This window comes from Pteropus medius, unplaced genomic scaffold (genome assembly GCF_902729225.1).
Source record: "Pteropus medius unplaced genomic scaffold, Ma_sr-lr_union100, whole genome shotgun sequence".
NCBI classification, from domain to species: domain Eukaryota; kingdom Metazoa; phylum Chordata; class Mammalia; order Chiroptera; family Pteropodidae; genus Pteropus; species Pteropus medius.
In genome coordinates, this window is record NW_024352786.1 from 9038760 (window position 1) to 9057355 (window position 18596).

The window sequence follows — 18596 nt, forward strand, 5'->3', positions numbered from 1 at the left end:
TTTGTGAATATACTTACCAGTTATCACCACATGTAGCAGCTTTGTTAAGGGTCTGTGATACCGCAATACTGGTTAGGCTATCTTTATGGTTACGAGCTTGGAATATCTCTTGACCAATCTCTCGAATATAAGTGGAAATGACCACAAAAATTCCACGTGAAAAACCAATCATGATGTAGCCATCACCATACCTATAGCAACAAAGGCAATAAAACAGTAAAAGGGAGGTTAACTATCATTGGCAATACAGTAAATAAGCAAGTACTTTAAAACTAAAAAATTAGAGAATATAATTTCTCAAGGGCCTATGTGTCAGACAATATGTTAGGTAGTTTCACATACTAAATCACAGTCTATAATCCAGAAAATGTTATATATGGAAGTGAAAATGCTACAGGCAAAAGTTAAATATAATTTGTAAAAAAAAAATACAAGGATATCTTTCTGTAATGAGCTTTTGTACATACCAATTATAGCAGACAATACTGCCATAGCGCTGCTGAAATTCCAGATTGATTGGGCTATCTGGTTCATTCAGATTAAAGAGAAACAAAGTTTTCTTGCCAACCACCACACTTATCTGCCAGTAAAGATTAGGAGTGAAATGAATTACTCAGCACTTCACGAAAAGACCAATTTTAATAGCCAAACCTGATTTATGAAAACAATAAATCAAATTTAGATATGTTAAATGTTATAATTATTAGTAAGAGAACAATGTTACTAACTAAAAAAAATACATTTTACTGATATAGAGTCTAGGAAGAATCCTTTGCTTTATACACATCCAATATTCCCTTTGAAGTAGACTAAAATAGCTAGGTAGAATAATTTTTTTAAATTCTCTATACCGCTCATTAGAGTACTGTGCAATATAAGATTGTAAGTCTGACATAGTTCCATCGAAACTGAATTCATATTTAGAATACTGTCTTCCATCCTAAGTGGTCATTCTGATTCTGAGACATCTGGGATGACAGGTCCACACCCAGGTGGATATTCTAGCTTGGCGTTTTATACCATCACTTTTCATTGGTCAGTGTGGCTACACTAGTGTCCCTCTGTTACTCACACAAGTCAATACTTAACCATAATTTTTAGTGGAGGATATAATTGTGTTGAGGAGAGAAAAGAATAAATTACTTATTTGGGCTTATTCAAGATGATGAAGATATGCAAAAAGAGAAACACTGATAAATTTTCTTGATTCTAAAATGCTAGTCTACGGCCATATCACCCTGAACAAGCCCGATCCCATCTGATCTCAGAAGCTAAGCAGGGTCAGGCCTGGTTAGTAATTGGATGGGAGACCACCTAGGAAGACCAGGTGCTGTAGGCATAAAAAATAAAAAATAAAGGGTTGTAAGCTAACAAGGACCTTGCAATCTGTGAGATCAAACAAGGGTTGCCTTGCCTAAAAAAATAAGTAAAATAAAAATAAAATAAAATAAAATGCTATCAATTATAAGTTATTACCATTTTAATAATAGCTTTTAAGAAACAGAAACATTACTTCATTTAAATATATGCATATTGATTGTAAAAATTATCTAAATTTCCAAATGTTAAAATGTGGCAGGAAAAATGTATCTAAAGTATTAAAAAATATAAAAACTACAATTTCCAGAGCTCTTGTCAATAAAACTGATAAAGTAAAAATTAAAAAATCACATAGAAATCAATAATTCTGTTTACAAATGTACCCCCCCCCCAACTCTTTTTGCTACCATAAGAATGAGAAGAGCAACAAAACTCTAACAGGAAGATGTCCTCATTTGCTGTGATACCAAGTAGCCAGCAGCAGAATAACAACTTTTAGGCCTGAAGGACTGAGGCCTACATTGATTTAATAAGTGACAGACCATAATTTATTCATCATTATAGATTCTGAGCTATCCAGAAAGGAGAGAGTATATTCTACAAAATTATTAGAATAATTTGGGCATGAATTTGATTTAGAATTCTTACTGTGCTTTCAGCAGTAGAGGTTCGGTCATCAGTCTTTATCATGGAAAACTGCATGTTGCTAGGCTCTGATCTCACTGATGTCTGCAGGGATAAAAATTTTATCATTATGAATAAATGCAAGCCTCAAATTTACTCTGAATATTAATAGAACAAGTACCTTGCTTTCATTTCTGTTATATGTTGGACTAATAACCTGAAATTCCCACTGCTACAAACATTTAGAAATCCTAGATGAAACAGAACACGTAACTCATTAAAAGTATAGCTAAGCTTAAAAGAAGGTAAGGAAAATGTCCAGGGACTATAAGCATAGATCAAAATGAAAATCAAAGTGTGTGTAGAAACTGATGCTGCAGCTATCCGGAGCAGCTGGTAAAAGGGGACAATATGAAAGCCCATTTGACTTTGGGTAAGAAAAAAACTAAAAAATTTCTTTTCGCTTTAAAGAATTTCCCTCCTATCCTCCTTGTGGTCTGAGGTTCAAATTTATACTTTGAGTGATCTACAAACTCCTTCAGTATCTGACAAAGATAAATCCAAAGCCTTTTCCAAAGCTGCAAAAAAGTTCCATGGATAAGCCCTGCTGAACATGAGCTCACAATTCAAAATGAGAAAACTCCCAAAGAAACAGTTCGTCAAGAGCAAGAGTTAGTAGATCTAAAAATAATAGAACTATTAGAGATCATAAAATAAACACTTTAAAAATGACTAAAGACATAAAAGGACTCATAAGTATGAGGAAATACTATTTTTTAAAAAAGAGATTTTTAAAAGAACTACAAAGTATTTCTAAAAATAAAAAGTGGAGTCATCAAAATAAAATAACTCAGTGGGATAGACAGAAGATCAGATAAATTTGAAGAAAGAACAAGTGAACTGATTTGATAAAATGATCCAGAAGGTGACACAGAATGACAAAAAAATAAAATCTATGAAGGAGAAATTAAGAGACATGAGAAGGTCCAACAAATGTCCATCGGATGCTCCAAAAGGACAGATAGAAAGGGCTAGAGGTAATATTCAAAGAGATAATGACAGAATTTTCCAGAGTTGATGAAAAACAGCAATCTTCAGATTCAGAAAGCAAGACTAGTCTTCAGCAGAATAATTAAAAATAAATCCACACAAGTAACACTGGACCGAGAGTCAAAAGTCAAAGCCATTCAGAGACAATACCAAATAAAGCAATACTTTTAATGTTATGTTTTGCTTACCACGTGATAACTTAAGTAGTTGTCTAATTCTGGACACATACTTCTGAGCAATCAGAAATGAGAAATTGTTATCTTGCATGTAAACAATGGCTAAATGGTAGTGGCTTCTTGGGATGTTATGTGGAAAAATATTGTGAGGCCAAATGTTGATTCAGAGGAGGAAAAAAATGCCAATGTCTACTGATGATGTCTAACATGGATACCAGGGTGGGGAGCTAAAGCATTTGTACTGTGTATCTACCATTATAATTCTAAAAGGCACCAAAATAGAATGATCAAAATTATAAGGTTTCCAGAAAATCTTTTTACACTAATGCCAGATTAATCTTCCTTACGAACCACTATAATCACACTACGTTTCTGCTCACATGGCTGAGTCACTTACTTTGGCCTAACTTACAAAACTTTCCAGATACAGGATCCAACTTTCTTCTTCAGCCTATTTCCTATAAATGCTCAAAGCTCGCACCTTCAGCAACTAGCTGTAATAAGTTATTCCATTTATCTTTTTCTTTATGCTGTTTTGCTTGGTTGAAAGACACAGACCAGACTGCGAAATGTTTTATGTTATCCACTAAAACAAGTGTGTGCAGGGCACATGGTCACCTAGGTGGATTGAATTTGCAGATTCCCTGGCAGTAATTAAGTGTGTCCATATGACTAGGTTCTAGTCATACAATATGAATGGCAACAATAAATGCATCTTCCAGATCAGGTCATTTACAAATTTCTTATATTCTACTTCTCTTTCTTCCTTACCTGTGCTGAAATGCAGATATGGTGCTGGTATGCTAGCATCAACCATGCATGATGAGGGCAAAATGCCCTAGAAAATGCAAAGCAATAAGATGGAAGGAACCTGGGACTCTGTACAACCTTATGAATCAGAGATACATAGATGACCTGCCTACCTCTCTCTGTTACATAAGAGAAAGAAAAAAAACACCCTAGAGCCCTTATAATTTTGAGTTTATTACAACAGTCTAGCCTATACTCTGATTCAGATCACTGTTTTTTTAAAGATTCATAAGACAACTTTCATTGATCTCCTCCATTTCACAAATGCTAGAGGTTTTGTAAACTAAACCATAAAATTTGAAATTAATCATATAAGGCCATGTGTGTTTTATCGTGATTAGTTTTGTCTTCTCAAGAGCAGGGGCCAATAGTCAGCAGCCTTTAAGATGGTCCACAATGATCCTCACTGCCTGGTTTTTATGCCTTTGTTTAAACCCCATCCCTACCCTCTTGAGTGTGGGGCTGAATCTAGTGATTCACTTCTAGAGAACAGAATATGGCAAAAATGATTTTAAATCAGATTATTTGTGAAGAGATCATGGTGTAAGTCTTGAATGCTGGCTTGCACTGTCTCTCCAGTGGCTCTGTTATGAGGCCCTCAATGGAGAAATCCATGTGGCAAGAAAATGAAGCAGGTTTCTAGTCAATAAAAAGCTAGAGAGTAACTGAGCCCCTGAGCCTAACAACCTTTAAGAAATTGAATTGTCAACAACAACAGAGTGAGCTTGAAAGCAAATCTTCCCCCAGTCAAGCCTTCAGATGAGACTGCAGCTTTGACGGGTAAAGACTACAAGCCTTGTGAGACACCCTGAGGCAGAAGAACCCAGTTTAGCATTTCAGCACCTGCATTTCCTCACCCATAAAAACTGTGAAATAATAAATGTTCACTGCTTTAAATTGCTAAGTTTTGAGGGTAATTTCTCATGTAATGATAATTAATGCAGAGCTGTACTTCATATTTCTTCTAAAGTAGACAGAACAGTGCCATGTACCTAGCAGGTATTCAAAGAATGTGTTAGTCAACATTGCTCTAGCAATATTAAATCATAAGTCAAGTAATCTAAAGTGAAATTCTCCCATTGGCAAAATTATGTAGCTACTGGTAATATAAATTCTATTAAGGAAGAGCTACTGAAGATCTAATCAACTAAGAAATTTAAACAATATTAAATTTTAATCCTAAAATTAAATTTAATGAGGGTTAGTATGGAAGCAATTTAATTAATATTAAAGGTACAGGCTGTGTAGAATTAGGCAGATGTGACTCTGAGTCTAGTTATTAACATTTAAATCATGAATATACATATATAGTTATTTCACAAATATACTCTCTGACTATAACCACAGAGCTGATCATCCATGCTAATATGAAACAATGGGAAATGTAAAGAGGAGGATATTTGGATAAATTATTCATGTTAAAGAAAAATGTCCTAATACATAAAAAGTTATTGATGTTTAGAATATGAAGTTATTGTATACATATCTCACATAGAGATTTTTAAATGTTATAGATTAAGCTTGATAGACAAACTTTATTCTAGGTACAAATGTGAATACATAAGACCAAAGAGATGTTACTGCATTACCTGTCTTATTGTGTCACCTTCCTGATTACTAATGGTGATCATTTTATCTTCACCACCTAAAGCAAGCAGATTTTCTGTATTCCAACATCCACATGTGATTCTCTTAGTATGTTTTCCTGAAAAAGAGATGACTTTTGTAGACACATGGATTTCTCAAAAAAATAATTTATGATGTCAATCTGAAAGAATGGGTAATATACCATAGAAATTAAACAAAGAATTTAAAATCTCATCAAAGTAGTTAGTGTCTAAGCAACCTTATTTAAAACAGTTTAACAAGATATAAATCAAGATAACGGTACATAAGGGCAATAGTTTTCCAACTTTTTATGTGGCTATGAGCATAGACTCCTCAATAAGTTTGTTCATTTACCATATCACCAAATCTGTAATGATAATGCCTTAACTAAACCCCAAAGTACTAAAGTTATCATTTTGATATTTAGCTCCGTGGTATGATAGATCTTTGGCATAAGCAGATTCAGTATCACAGTTTTGACTATTCATGTATAACTAAAGGACACATACTGATTTGTGATAATACCGAGGTGCAAATATGAATGTACCTTAGCAAGAATTGTGTTAAGAATTGAGTCATTTAACTAGTGAGTGATATTAGATAATCACTAATATCAGGATGCTTTTTTACTGAGCAATCTAGCCAGTGCAAAAATCATATGGGGGGAAATCATATGCTTGACACTGTAGGTATTTGTTGATGGTCTTGGGATAAATATCCAAGGTTAATTAAGTATACAGATTCTGGAGGCAGACTGCCTATATTTGAATAAGTGGTTCCACCACTTACTGCAAAAACCTTAAGTTACTTAACTTTTTTTTTTCTTTAGTGACATCATCCATAAATTGGGGGTATTGGTAGGAGCTATCTCGCAGGGCTGAGGATCAAATGAGTTAAAGCACTTAGAAGAGTGTCAGGCATGTGGGAAGTGCTACAGAAGTGTTAGCGATTTTAGCTGTTACTGAGAGCATGCTCATTTTATTCTGTATACTCCTTATAGAACCTAATACAGTACCTATGCAGAACGCAGGTTCTATATAGTCCTTAAGTGAGTAGATCCTGAGACAGGAGTGTACATGGGGTGTTAGAGGCTCAGCAAGTAGGAGAGCATGAAGGGAGGAGTATGAGATGAAGTCAGAGAGTTTGCAGAAACCAGGTCATGCAGGGCTTGGCTGCCCATTTTGGGGATTTGCCTTTGACTCTGGGTGAGACGGAGAGCCATTGGAGAGCTCTGAGCAGGGGCTCACTCTAGCCTCTAGGATGAGAATATTCTATAGTGGGGCAAGAGTTGAAGCAGGGAGACCACTTAACAGATTGCAGAAATTCAGGTGGAAGATGTTTGAGGTCCACACCATGGTGGGAGTAGTAGAGTGGTGAGAATAGGTTCGATTCTGGAACTATGTGAAGGTAGAGCATACAAGATTTTCTGGCAGATTAGACACAGAGGACCTAAGAGAAAAATCAAGGATAACGCTAAGGTTTTGCCTGAAGATCTAAAAGAATGGAATGTCATCAACGATGAGAGGAAATGCTGTGGGTCAAAAGGATTTTGGAGATAATAAAAATGAAGTGTTTACTAGACATCTCAAAGATGCTGAATAAGCAGTTGGATGTGTGAGTCTAGAGTATGGAAGAGAAAATATGGGAGTTGTCCTGATATATATATATAGATAGTATTTCAAATCAGGAGACTAGAACAGAAAAATGAAGGGAACCTTCAGAGAAGAGATTGGGAGAGCAAAGATTTTGCTGGTCATAAATTAGGGACTTGGGTGGTATACAGGAACTGGATATCCAAAGAGACGGGCATTAGGAACAGAAAAAGGAGTGCATGAGGAGAGGTGGAAAGATGCCAAAGACAACTTCTTTCTATCCCCATGAAAGGGAGAAGAAAATCTCTTCTTCCCCCTTCTTCTATATACCTTAAGGCCCTTTTGTTTCCAGTGCTCAGAATTCAAGTTAACCTTAACATCAATAATGATAAATGCATTTTGTGTGCCTACTTAGTGTTCTGGGTACTTTACATATACTGACTCATTTAATTAACATTAACTCCTAGTTAATATACTATGGTAACTTAAGTATGAACCATGTTACTGGGAGACGGGCAATATTTAATTACACTGTAGTAGAAGAAATTCATATATATAAGAATCATGCAAAGTGGGAGATGCCTGTATCTGGTCTAGTTCAAGGAAACAGATTAGTGCAAGATAAAACATGGTAACAGATACTGTTACTTTAAAACATTGACAGATCATGCTACCATGTAGGAGGTACCTGAAATGGAATGGTTTGGTTTTAGGAAAATAAGTTATTAAAAGGAAAAGAGCAGAGCCACAGATCACAAATAACTCTGAAAGAGGCAGCTATATATTTAGTGAAAGACTTAGATATGTAATTACCCTGAATCTTTTCAGGCTCATTTTATATAGTAAACAAATAACACTGAGAGCACAATCAATATTCATATTAAATAATCATATATCAAAATCAAATCATGTATATATGACAAATACCTGACACAAAATAATCATGTTTTAACAAATTATTTTTTTATATCTCAAGTGTCAAATTTTCTGGGGCCTATCAGTTAACTGGTGAGATACAGAAAATGCCTAAATAAAGTCAAATAGACAAATATACTTACACGGTGAAAGGTGATTTTTGTAACTCGAAAAATTTTAGTTTAATTTTCAAATGATCAATGACATTACTGTTTAGCTGTAGCACTAGAAATGTTAATATTAAAGATATACATATGTGTAAATTAATATGAAATGATTAAGCTTTAATTTAAAGGTACTATCTCAAGTATTCAGTGGGTGCTCCTATAATTCCTTCATTAGCAGTAAATTATACTTTTTCTGACTATCTGGATGTAATTAAACCTACTGTTTCACCATTCACCAGCATGATATGATGTGACAATAATTGAAAAGAATCAATACTGTTTCTTGTGTATTTAGAGGGCAGATGCTAAGTGACCAGAGGTTAGAGAATCAAAGAGACTGAACCAAGGTCGAAAAAGGAACAAACACAAACATCCTCTATTATTATACCCTGAGGCAAATATATCTCATAGTCCATACCTAGATTAAATTGGTATTTGAAGAGAATGGAGGGTCAGATTTAGGAATCTGGATATACTCTGTCTAAGCAGTCACCAAGTGTTTTAGTACATCTACTAATATGTTGATACATCTATGAGCTATTCTGTGTCCAGAGGACAATCTGAGTGAGAAAGGAACAGATGGAAACTCCGTCATTAATGTACTGGCATCCAAAGGCACAGGCTAACCTTGATCTTACAGCAACCTAGTCTATAAAGCCTGGAAATTTTTGGTAGGCAGTGAAGAGGAACCTTCTAGTTTAGCTAGATGTGAGACTTGATCAGAGGAGTCTTAATACTACAAAATTTCCCTTGCAATATCAGGAAATCAGAGGCAGTAAAATTTACATTTATGTAAAGTATCTCAAATATTTAGCAGTATTTCCAACTATAACCTACCAAGGACAGGAATCTTTCGAGATGTCTGACGATTATAAATAAGCAAATTTCCTTTAATAGTTCCAACAGCCAGCGAACTTCCAATTTTTGACCAAAGAAGAAAAGACATTTGATCCCTGTAACGTTAAGATATAAATTACTTAACAATTCACAATCATAACCTCTCTAAATAGTTCTACTTAGAAGATGAAGTACAAAATTACAATGTAATTCTTTAGGACAAAGACTAGGAGCTAAAGACATTTTGGAGACACTATATGGTGATCTTACAGTCAGTTTGACTTAAAATACAAATGTATAATGAATATAGACTTCAATTCAGTCATGATGGAATCTCGAATTTCATGACATGACATAACAAGATGGTTATTGTCTACTAATGACAGTTGTAACTCTAAATGTGGTTAAAAATCTTAATGGATGATGACACCTTGTGCTCTGAAAAAAAAAAAAGTAGGATCCAATAACATATTAAATTGGAAAAATCATTGGGAATTCCTGAAGGACATATCTTTTCCTGCTGTTACTATTACGAACAGTTAAAAGGAGGTCAAAAGCATGTTTGCTTATCACCATTCTTATGTGCATACTAGGACTCCCGAAATATAATTCCCTACTAAAGGGATCAGGGCTTCCTTGGAGTAACTCATTCCATATATTGGGGAAAGAGATCACAATGAGTCTAGAAAATGATTCTGAAAATGCAATCCCAGGACCAGCAGTATCACCTGGGAACTGATTTAGAAATGCCAGTTCTCAGATTCCAGCCCAATCCTACTGAATGAGAAACTGGGGATGGGAGAGTACGCCCAGCTGTCTGTGTTTTAATAAGCTCACCACGTGATTCTGATGCAGCTAAACCTTGAGAACCAGTGATAGACCATGCTGTTTTTAGAAAACACTGCTTTCAAGAATTGAGGGCAATAATTAAAGAACAAAAGCTTAAGCTTAAAGAGGCTTCCCTCTAGCTAAATTAGGAGAATTTGAGCGTTAAAAATATTTAATTGAAACAAGTTTGTGAAGGGCCATAAAACCATGATACTTGGAAGGCAAAAATTCACTTAAAGTATATGAGAAGTTAGTTGTAATAACAGGTGAATAAAATCTTTAGTTTAAAAATTAATTTTATAAGAAGTATTATATGCCAGGATGCTAGGTTTCTTCTACTAAGTATACATTTTATAAAAATTAAATATGCATTTTTCTCTGTTTAAGTAGGTATGGCAGTCATGAGAATATGCCTCTCAGATCTCCAATTATGGAAAGTGAACTGCCCACAATGTGCTAGGGCCACAGCCTCCCAAGAGCTGCTCCCAGATAATGACTGGACACAGCAGGAATACCGCTAAGGCCCATTCCTAGGAGACACAGGACTCCTTCGATGGGTAACCTTGGCTTAAAATCTCTACACAGGCCCAGCTGAACTTTCTTAGAACTGGGCTGCAGTCTGAGATGTTTCTACCCGACAGTTTTTCCTTCCTTCTCCCTTTCACAAGGGCCCAACATGTACTGTGGTCTGATGGCTCTTCTACCATCTTCTTCCCCCTCTCCGTTCCCTCATAGGTATTTCCTGTAATAAATCTCACACATTTAATGCTCTTTTGAAGTCTGCTTCTCAAAAAACATGAATTGAAAGAATTGTAAGTTTTTAAACAGTACCAGAAAAGAGAAACCATATGACGCTGATAAGGTCTGGTCAGCAACGGTGGGCACGTATAACAAGAGCAATATAACATTAGTCCATCCAACAGTTTACCATTATTAACAGTCACGAAACCAACTAGAAAGAGGGTTAAATAGCATATCCCAAGAAGATCGTGTTACCAAATGTCTTCAAAAGAGCTAACTCTCTTTTCTTAGGGCATAAGGTCTCTAGAAAGCCCTACAAATTACACTAAGGTACTAAGGCATACATAAGTTTCCAATAATGCTAACAGTCAGGCCCATGTATAATAAACACATGTATTTCTGGCCAAGGAAACTTATAAAGAATACATTATTCCAGGGAAATGTACCTGGCTACAAAAAAAAAAAAAAAAAAAAAAAATGCAACCTATGTGACAGGCACCGGCTTTAAAAAGTCTTGCTGATATGATAACTGAAGATCAATTAGAAAAGAGACTGAGCAGGATGACTAGTGCTTGTTTGAATGGCCTTGAGAGAAGCAACTATGTCTTATGATCCAACCAAGAATCAATTCGTTGATGAACCAGATGTAGAGAGTTTTCTCTGGAAAGAATGCTGTATCCCACCAGGTACATAACTGCTATCAGCCTAGGTGGGATCAGGGTGAGTACCACTATAACCCTAAGAAGGTATGAAAATACATCTAATAAAAATGAAGACATAAATTCAACCTGTTGTATTAACACAGTAATTTAAGATAGTGAAGTGGCCTTGTAGTAACTTGTGTAATAATTATATTTGAATACGTTTTATGTACTATTTAATGTGTTTGAAATGCTCAAAACAATCAATTCTAATTAAATTTGTAAATGGAATTTAAGTTGTTTAAAGGAAATTTAAATAAGTTTGCAAAAATAAAATTTAAGAAAAAATGATATTCAAAAGTTTGTTTAACTATCTTAGTTAATAGAGTGGTCATTAAGTAAAAAGCAAATAGTATATACTTTTGCATACAAAGTCCTTTAGACATTAAATATCAATATCAATAGTAAAACACCCTTAATTTTACATTAATGATAATTACTGTAACGTCTACCATTCACTCAGTTCTTAATTTTAATACCTGGCTATGACATACGATTAAACATCACAACAATGAGATGATGTGAGGAAATGGATCTCTGAGAAGATAGAGGAAGGCAGACATATACAAGCTGGAAACACTTGGGTTTAATCACATATTATTCTCTGGGTGAGGATGTGGCCTCGCTGATGCTGAATTTGGCTCAAGAGCCAATACTTGATATTTATAAACATTCTCCTCATGGAAGCACAGAGAGCATGTAAAATCTTTTTGAAAACAGATGTATAGCCAAAGTGTAAAAAGCAAGCAAGAAACAAAAGATTCTTAGACCTAGAAAAACTTTACACTGGGCAGACAATATCATCTTGGAGTGTATGCCTCATGTATCACTTTGTCAAGTAAAGAGAAACTGCTAAGGTTATGTTTGGTCTTGTTCTGCATGGCTACCTTGCTTCTTCTGGGTTCAGTTTTACCTTGGTAAATAAACTGGGAATTTACAGTCTAATCTTATGGTATATTGTGATCTTTTCCTGCCCACCTGGTGGCCACATAATGCCATGAGGCAGATATTATACCTATTTCATATATAGATGAAGAAATCGAGGCTCAGAGAAAAGGAACTTGTCCAAGGTCAAAACCGCAGTTTTAGTTGTAAATACTGGCACGCTTTTCTTTTCCATATGGAAAAATAATTTCTCTTTTAGTAGAGATCTATAATTTATTCTGTCTGCTCACGATTTTTTCCACTTGAGAACTGCTCACCCTCACACCACTCTTCATTTGCTGAGATTCTCAATCCCATGGCCCTGCCTACTCAATTCAGACTGAAGGACTGAGTAGATACTGGTGATGTGATGGGGGCATATTCCTTGCTCAGGAATAACATGCTGTGAAAAATGATATAAGCCAATAGCTGCCAATAGCCACAGGAAAAGTCTGACTTAGAATGGAGTAAATACAGAGAAAGGAAGAGCCAAGAGATGGAGAAAGATACAGTCTTGGTTACAACTCTTATATCCAGCCATGCCTACAGCCAATCCCCTCTCCAGATTTTCCAAAATATGTTGTGTCTCATCTTTGGAACTTTTAGTCTGTTTTATCAAAAACAACTTTTTAAGAAGCTATTTATATTTCACATTTATATTCTAATTAATGGACAAAATCAGTAGGACTATATATAACAAAAAAAAAGACATGAACTTTTTCTTTTATAAGAAACTCATCAGTGCATCTTTATACTGGAAGTAGTAAGTATTGTTAGCATCAAACCTACAATCACAAGATTTAAGAAGTAAAAAAGTTATCCTTACCTCATGCCACTGTCTAACTGGCTGGTTTTATTTGTGTTGGCATCCCATAGATAAATGCAACTAGACTTCTCAGCAATCACTGCTAAGATATCTCCATCTTTATCCCAATCCATTGCAACACAGTTACTTTTAAAAAAAGAGCGTAAAACATCATTTCACATTTTTTTAAAGGAAAGAAATTTAAATACTCACCTATTTGTGATTTTTGTCCATAACAAGACCATTCAAGCTATTTTGAACTTTCTGCATAAACTTTCTGCAGTGAAAATCACTATTCACTGCTTGGATAATATTAACTTAAAATTTTTGTTGCTGAGGGGGTGGAAAAAATTAAATTCTATTCTAAATATCATGTTCGTATACTACATTAAATATAATTACACATAATGAGTTAGTAGATTTTCTTGAATCCTCTAAAGAACCTGGCCTTTTGGTAAAACACACTCATCAAGCATCTCTACAAATGAATCCCATTTGTAATCAAGAGGTAATCTGATCAAGTTTTAAGGGTTATTTCAGATTTACAGAGAGACAAGATACTGATAAGAAATGAAGTCATATTTAGATAACCTGTGTATAAAACAGATCAAGGCTGCATAGATGTAGGATTGCAAACAGTGGCAAGACCAAATTCTGAAGTGGTAAAAAACATTATTTTCATTTTATATCTTAATGTAATAAGAAAAGTGATTCAATTAAGATGACAAAAGAGTTCTAAATAGGAAATGCTGTTTAACATGTTTCTTACTGCTCAAATGTACTCCAAAATGTTTATTATAATTTAAAACCTTCCATGAGGAGTAACCTTTCTTCTCCGATGCTATTTTTCATTTTGAGACTCTTCCTGCATAGGTTTACATTTAAGACAGTTGGGGATTGCTTCAGTTATTTTATTCTTTAAATTGTTAAAATATGTTTTTCGATCTTAATTTTCTGTAATATTCTCAGAGATTTAAGGGATATGAAAAAGGAAAGCTTTCAAATTGTTGATAAAAATCACCTGCAAATTAAAGACATTATGTAATGGCATTTTATTTATCTGGAGACCGATTGTCAGCTAAATTCAACTATAATGAACACAGCAAAAGAATTCAGAAGTAAAAAAATAAGGCCACTATGTAACCAAAATAGACGTCATATAACTCCTGCAATAAAGCTCATACAATTCATTAAAAAGTTTTTGACTAAGTGCTTTCTTACTTTATTTTGACATAATTATAACTACCTTGACCTCTATTTCCCAGAATATAGAAACTAGAGGCAACAACTGAGAGCGATGGAAAATGCCAAAATAGTGGCATGTGGTGGGGTAAGGCAGAGCAGGAGGTGGGAAAGGCTATTAGAGACTGAGAAAAGTAAAACCTGATTTGCAAAGATGGTAGCAATAAACCTCAGAAAGCAGACATGAATTTAAAAAGCATGGCAGCCTAAGACCATAATTTGGGTAAGAGCCTCTAACCATCTTAATAACCACTGAGACTATCAGTAAAAGTAACTAACACAGGTAATGATTACACTGAATCATTAAAAAATGCTTAAGTTATGCTTAGTATAATCTAGAAGATTTCCTAAAGGATAAAGTCTTTGTCCTTTAGGAAGTATGTGAAAGTAACTATTTACCAACCATTTATTAGAGAGGAGATACTACAGTGATGCAGACTTATCTTATCTGCCAATACACATCTAAGGCGTGTTTATAATTAAATAAGAATTCTTTCATAAGAATTCATTATAATCCTGCCTTAAAACTTCCTGTGAATGTACGGGTGTTTATAAACTCTGACTCAGATGAGATTTGTCTACGTTATTTTATTAACTACTTATGGTATAAAAAAAAAAAAAGCTCTTTGCAAATGGAGGAAAAAAAAGAAATACAGATTATATATGTTGTAAAATTCTATTTGATCATGGTTTTAAGACAATACTTTCTATCTTTTAGGCAACAAAGCTTAAGTTTTTGATCTACCACTGTACTTACCCAGATAAGTTAATTTCACTTCTTTTTTGTCCATGGCGATCAAAGATTTTCACAATATGATCAGCTCTAAAAGCAATTAGAACACAAAATGTAATGTAAATGTTGTTATTTATCTATGTATATAAAAAACGTCATACTAGTGCTTTCAGTATTCTCACATCCTAGTTTCATAATTTTTATCTAAAAGTTATTACCAGGGAAAAGGTTCTATGAACTCTGATATAATGGAGATGAGTATATTACTTCTCCTACCATACAACCATCTCACAACTTCTACTGAACAGGTGGTGTGGTTATGTGGACATAGAACCATTTGAAGTCAGGATGATTTACTTAAAACATTCACTGGTTTCTTACCCCGTTACTGCAAGGTAGTTTCCTGATGTTTTTTGCCAGGTAAACTGTATAGGTGTGCCAAGCCAATTCTTTTCTAGCAGTGAGAAAACACGCTAAAAAAAAAATTTATATTTCAAAACATACAGTTAAGGGCTGGTCAGAAAAGATGTCAAAATATCATGAAAACAGTAGGACTCAGAATGGTGAAGGCTTATGTTAGAGTTTATGCAAAAAAAGTCAACAATATAACAAACAAAATGATTAATCAATAAAACAAACAAAAATCACAATCTGGTTGATAAAGTATGGACCTCAATATATCGGAGAGAGTTCATTATTAAACCTTTTGCTTTTGAAAGTTTTTGAATATTAATTTTACAAAAATGTATAATTTTCATGTTTTATAAATGTTAAAGGTTAAAATAATGTAAACTTGAATTTAACTTATTATCAGTAGCACAGCTTATGGGGGAATTAAATTTAACAAAACTGCCATTTAAAAAATCTTAACCGTCATAGAAATACAACATGTATATACTTCTTTCAAAATTATTTTCTTTCTTTACTCATTAATTATATTTACTTTGTCATTAAGTGTTTAATTTGGCTATTGGGTGGACAACGTAACAGTCAAAAGATCATTCTTTTCACTTAGACAATCTAGAGCTGTGGTTATGGAAGCCACAAACCACATGTGGACTTGAAATTTTATTGAGGACTTGAATGTGGGTAGACCAAATTTAAATGTGCTATAAATGGAAAATACATATCAGATTTCAAACACTATGAAAAAGAGAATGCAAACTATCTCATTGATAATATTTTATAATGACTACATGTTGAAATGATATTTTGGATTTACTGGGTAAAATATATTATTAAAGTTAATGTTTTGTTTCTTTAAAAATATGTTAATGTGGCTACTAAAAATCTCAAATTACTTTGGCTTGTATTATATTTATATAGAACGGTGTTGATCTAGACCATCTAGAAACAAAGAGCTTGAATGAAAAAGTTTAGATTTTAATATTAGGTTAAATCATAGAATAAACAATGATGCCCATATCTAGACATGTGAAGTTTACATACTACTACAGGTGGTTTGATAGTCTGAGTGGAAATTCTTCCAATGCTCGAAATTAACCACCAATAGGCATTTCGTATGAAATCCACCTCTATTGAAAACAGAGGTGTGCTATAATCGCAGGAGCATCCAATTTTATGGAGCACGGAAGACAATCTTAAAGAAAAAAAAAGTATAAAAGCATCTTTCTTTTGCAATTTTGCGAACATATTGCCGTAAAACTCCTTCATGCAAGCAAGGGATCGTTAAACTTGAATTTCATTAGCTTCATGGTAGATCTCTGGCTGTGATCTTACATATTATTTTCCTTCAAAGGAGCTATATAGATGCACATATACAATACAGTGGAAATGGTGCTAGCTTCACAACCAGAGAACTAAGCTTTAAATTTTGCTTTTTACCTATTAGCTGCAGGGCTTAAATTGCTTCAAGCATAGAATTCTCAACTATAAGTCAAGAAAAGGATCTTCTCACTTCTTATATATCGTAAATTGTGAAGAGCTCTAGAAATATTATGATTATCAGTCTGTCAATTTCAATTTCCACTCTAAAAGCCATGATGTAACATTAGGATGTAAAAAATAATTTTTAAATTGAGCTTTCCATTCCTTTGCCGGATCAGGGCAGGGGGTATTGCTGTGGTAAAGCGAAAAAGTGAAGGAGCTGTAGCCAGTGACCAGAGTGGGGTTCACGAGAAGGCCAAACCTAGAAACCGTGCATGCAGAGAATGACGGTCTTGCGCGTCTAAACCTGCGTGTGCAGATTTCTCCGTGAATAATATACAGTCGCCACTAGATGACCAATCACGGGCAATACAATTACAGATCATTCTTTCAGAGGCTTTTCACTTTTTAGGGCGCTGGGCAGTTGCACGGCTTGCCAGGGGTTTCGGTGTAAAAAGGCGTCAGCTCGTGGCAAGTCAACTTCACCGCGATCCTGCAAACGCAGTCACACAACCCGTTCCCTCCGCCTTGCGAAGTTCGGGGTCTTTTCAGTTCCAGTCCGCTTATTTCCGGCCGTGGGGGGGTTCCGTCTTCCCGCACCGCTTCAACCCCCGTCGCGATCCCAGAAATGAGGGGCCTCTCTCTCTGCTTTCTCTATTTTCTTTCTCCCAGCTTTCAACTTTGTCCTCATTCTCCCCCTCCTTGGTCACCCCTCTCCCTTCCCCACTCTAGGCACTGGGAAGGAGGAAGGGGGGGTCACATGTCCCAATCCTCAAAGCGACGCTCGGTGGGCTGGAAAGGGATAGTGGTCCAGCCTTCCAGCTCGCCCGGAGGTTTATAAGTTACTTACCTTCATCTCAAGGCTGCAGCGGCGGCGCGATCTAGCAAGTGCGCAAGCGCACCTGGTCTCTTCCAAAAAAGCTACCGCGTTCCCGTCACCCAGGAGACCACGCGAGCAGTGACCAATGAGCGAGCACCAGCTGAAAGGCGGTGCCTTTCAAGGTGGGGTGGGGGGCGGGAGGCGTGGGCTGGAATCACGTGACGCAAGAGAAGCAAGGTCCAAAGAAGTTGCGCTTTGCGTTCCTTGCGGCGCTTTTGCTTCCTATTGGGCTCTGATTGGATAAGACCTGAGACTTAAAGGCGCCTGCGTAAATGCTAGGCCCCAGCTACCAAAAAACCGGTGGTGGTCAGAGAAGCAGAGAAGTTGGGGAAGAGAAAGGACCTGAATGTTAATACGAGGCGCGAATTAGCTCATGGGGCAAATACTCTTACACAGGCTCTATATAGAGGGCTCGGATGAGCCCAGGAGTCATATCTCTCTCCCTCTCTCCCCGTCACTCTGCCTTTCTTCCCCTCTCCATCTTCCAGTTTCTGGGCTAGAAAAGATGAAATGTGAAAGAGAGTTTATTCCAAGGCCTAGTAGGCCAACTAAATGAGCCGGTTAAAAAAAGTGTGCTGGAAAAATGAGCTCTTAAGAACCAGTTTGAGTGGCATAGAATGATGGATCAAAAAATTTCTGATCATGTTAATAGAAACAGAAAAAGCACTTGACAAAATCCCATACCCCTAAAAATTCAACATCCATTAATGATAATAAGCTAGGAACGGAAAGTAATCTCAAATTATGATCATCTAC

The 18596-nt window shown here is 35.5% G+C and overlaps 1 protein-coding gene and 1 pseudogene across 2 annotated transcripts in view; one reads left to right on the forward strand and one right to left on the reverse strand.

Moving 5' to 3' along the window:
* The window catches only part of WDR19 (WD repeat domain 19), a 68853-nt gene extending 50903 nt beyond the window's left edge, over positions 1-17950 (reverse strand). Inside the window, exons 1-9 of one of the 2 annotated variants that reach the window (XM_039848736.1) lie at positions 17811-17950; positions 15455-15546; positions 15098-15163; positions 13120-13245; positions 9100-9215; positions 5570-5685; positions 1969-2049; positions 468-580; positions 18-191 (exon numbers count right to left, since the gene is read on the reverse strand). In XM_039848736.1, the coding sequence (XP_039704670.1) occupies positions 18-191; positions 468-580; positions 1969-2049; positions 5570-5685; positions 9100-9215; positions 13120-13245; positions 15098-15163; positions 15455-15546; positions 17811-17816 (890 nt within the window). In that variant the 5' untranslated portion in view covers positions 17817-17950. The remainder of the gene's footprint in view (positions 1-17; positions 192-467; positions 581-1968; positions 2050-5569; positions 5686-9099; positions 9216-13119; positions 13246-15097; positions 15164-15454; positions 15547-17810) is intronic. The other variant, XM_039848737.1, reaches the window with a different exon arrangement.
* LOC120591374 (uncharacterized) lies at positions 1221-1339 on the forward strand (annotated as a pseudogene).
* Positions 17951-18596: the final 646 nt, after the last annotated feature.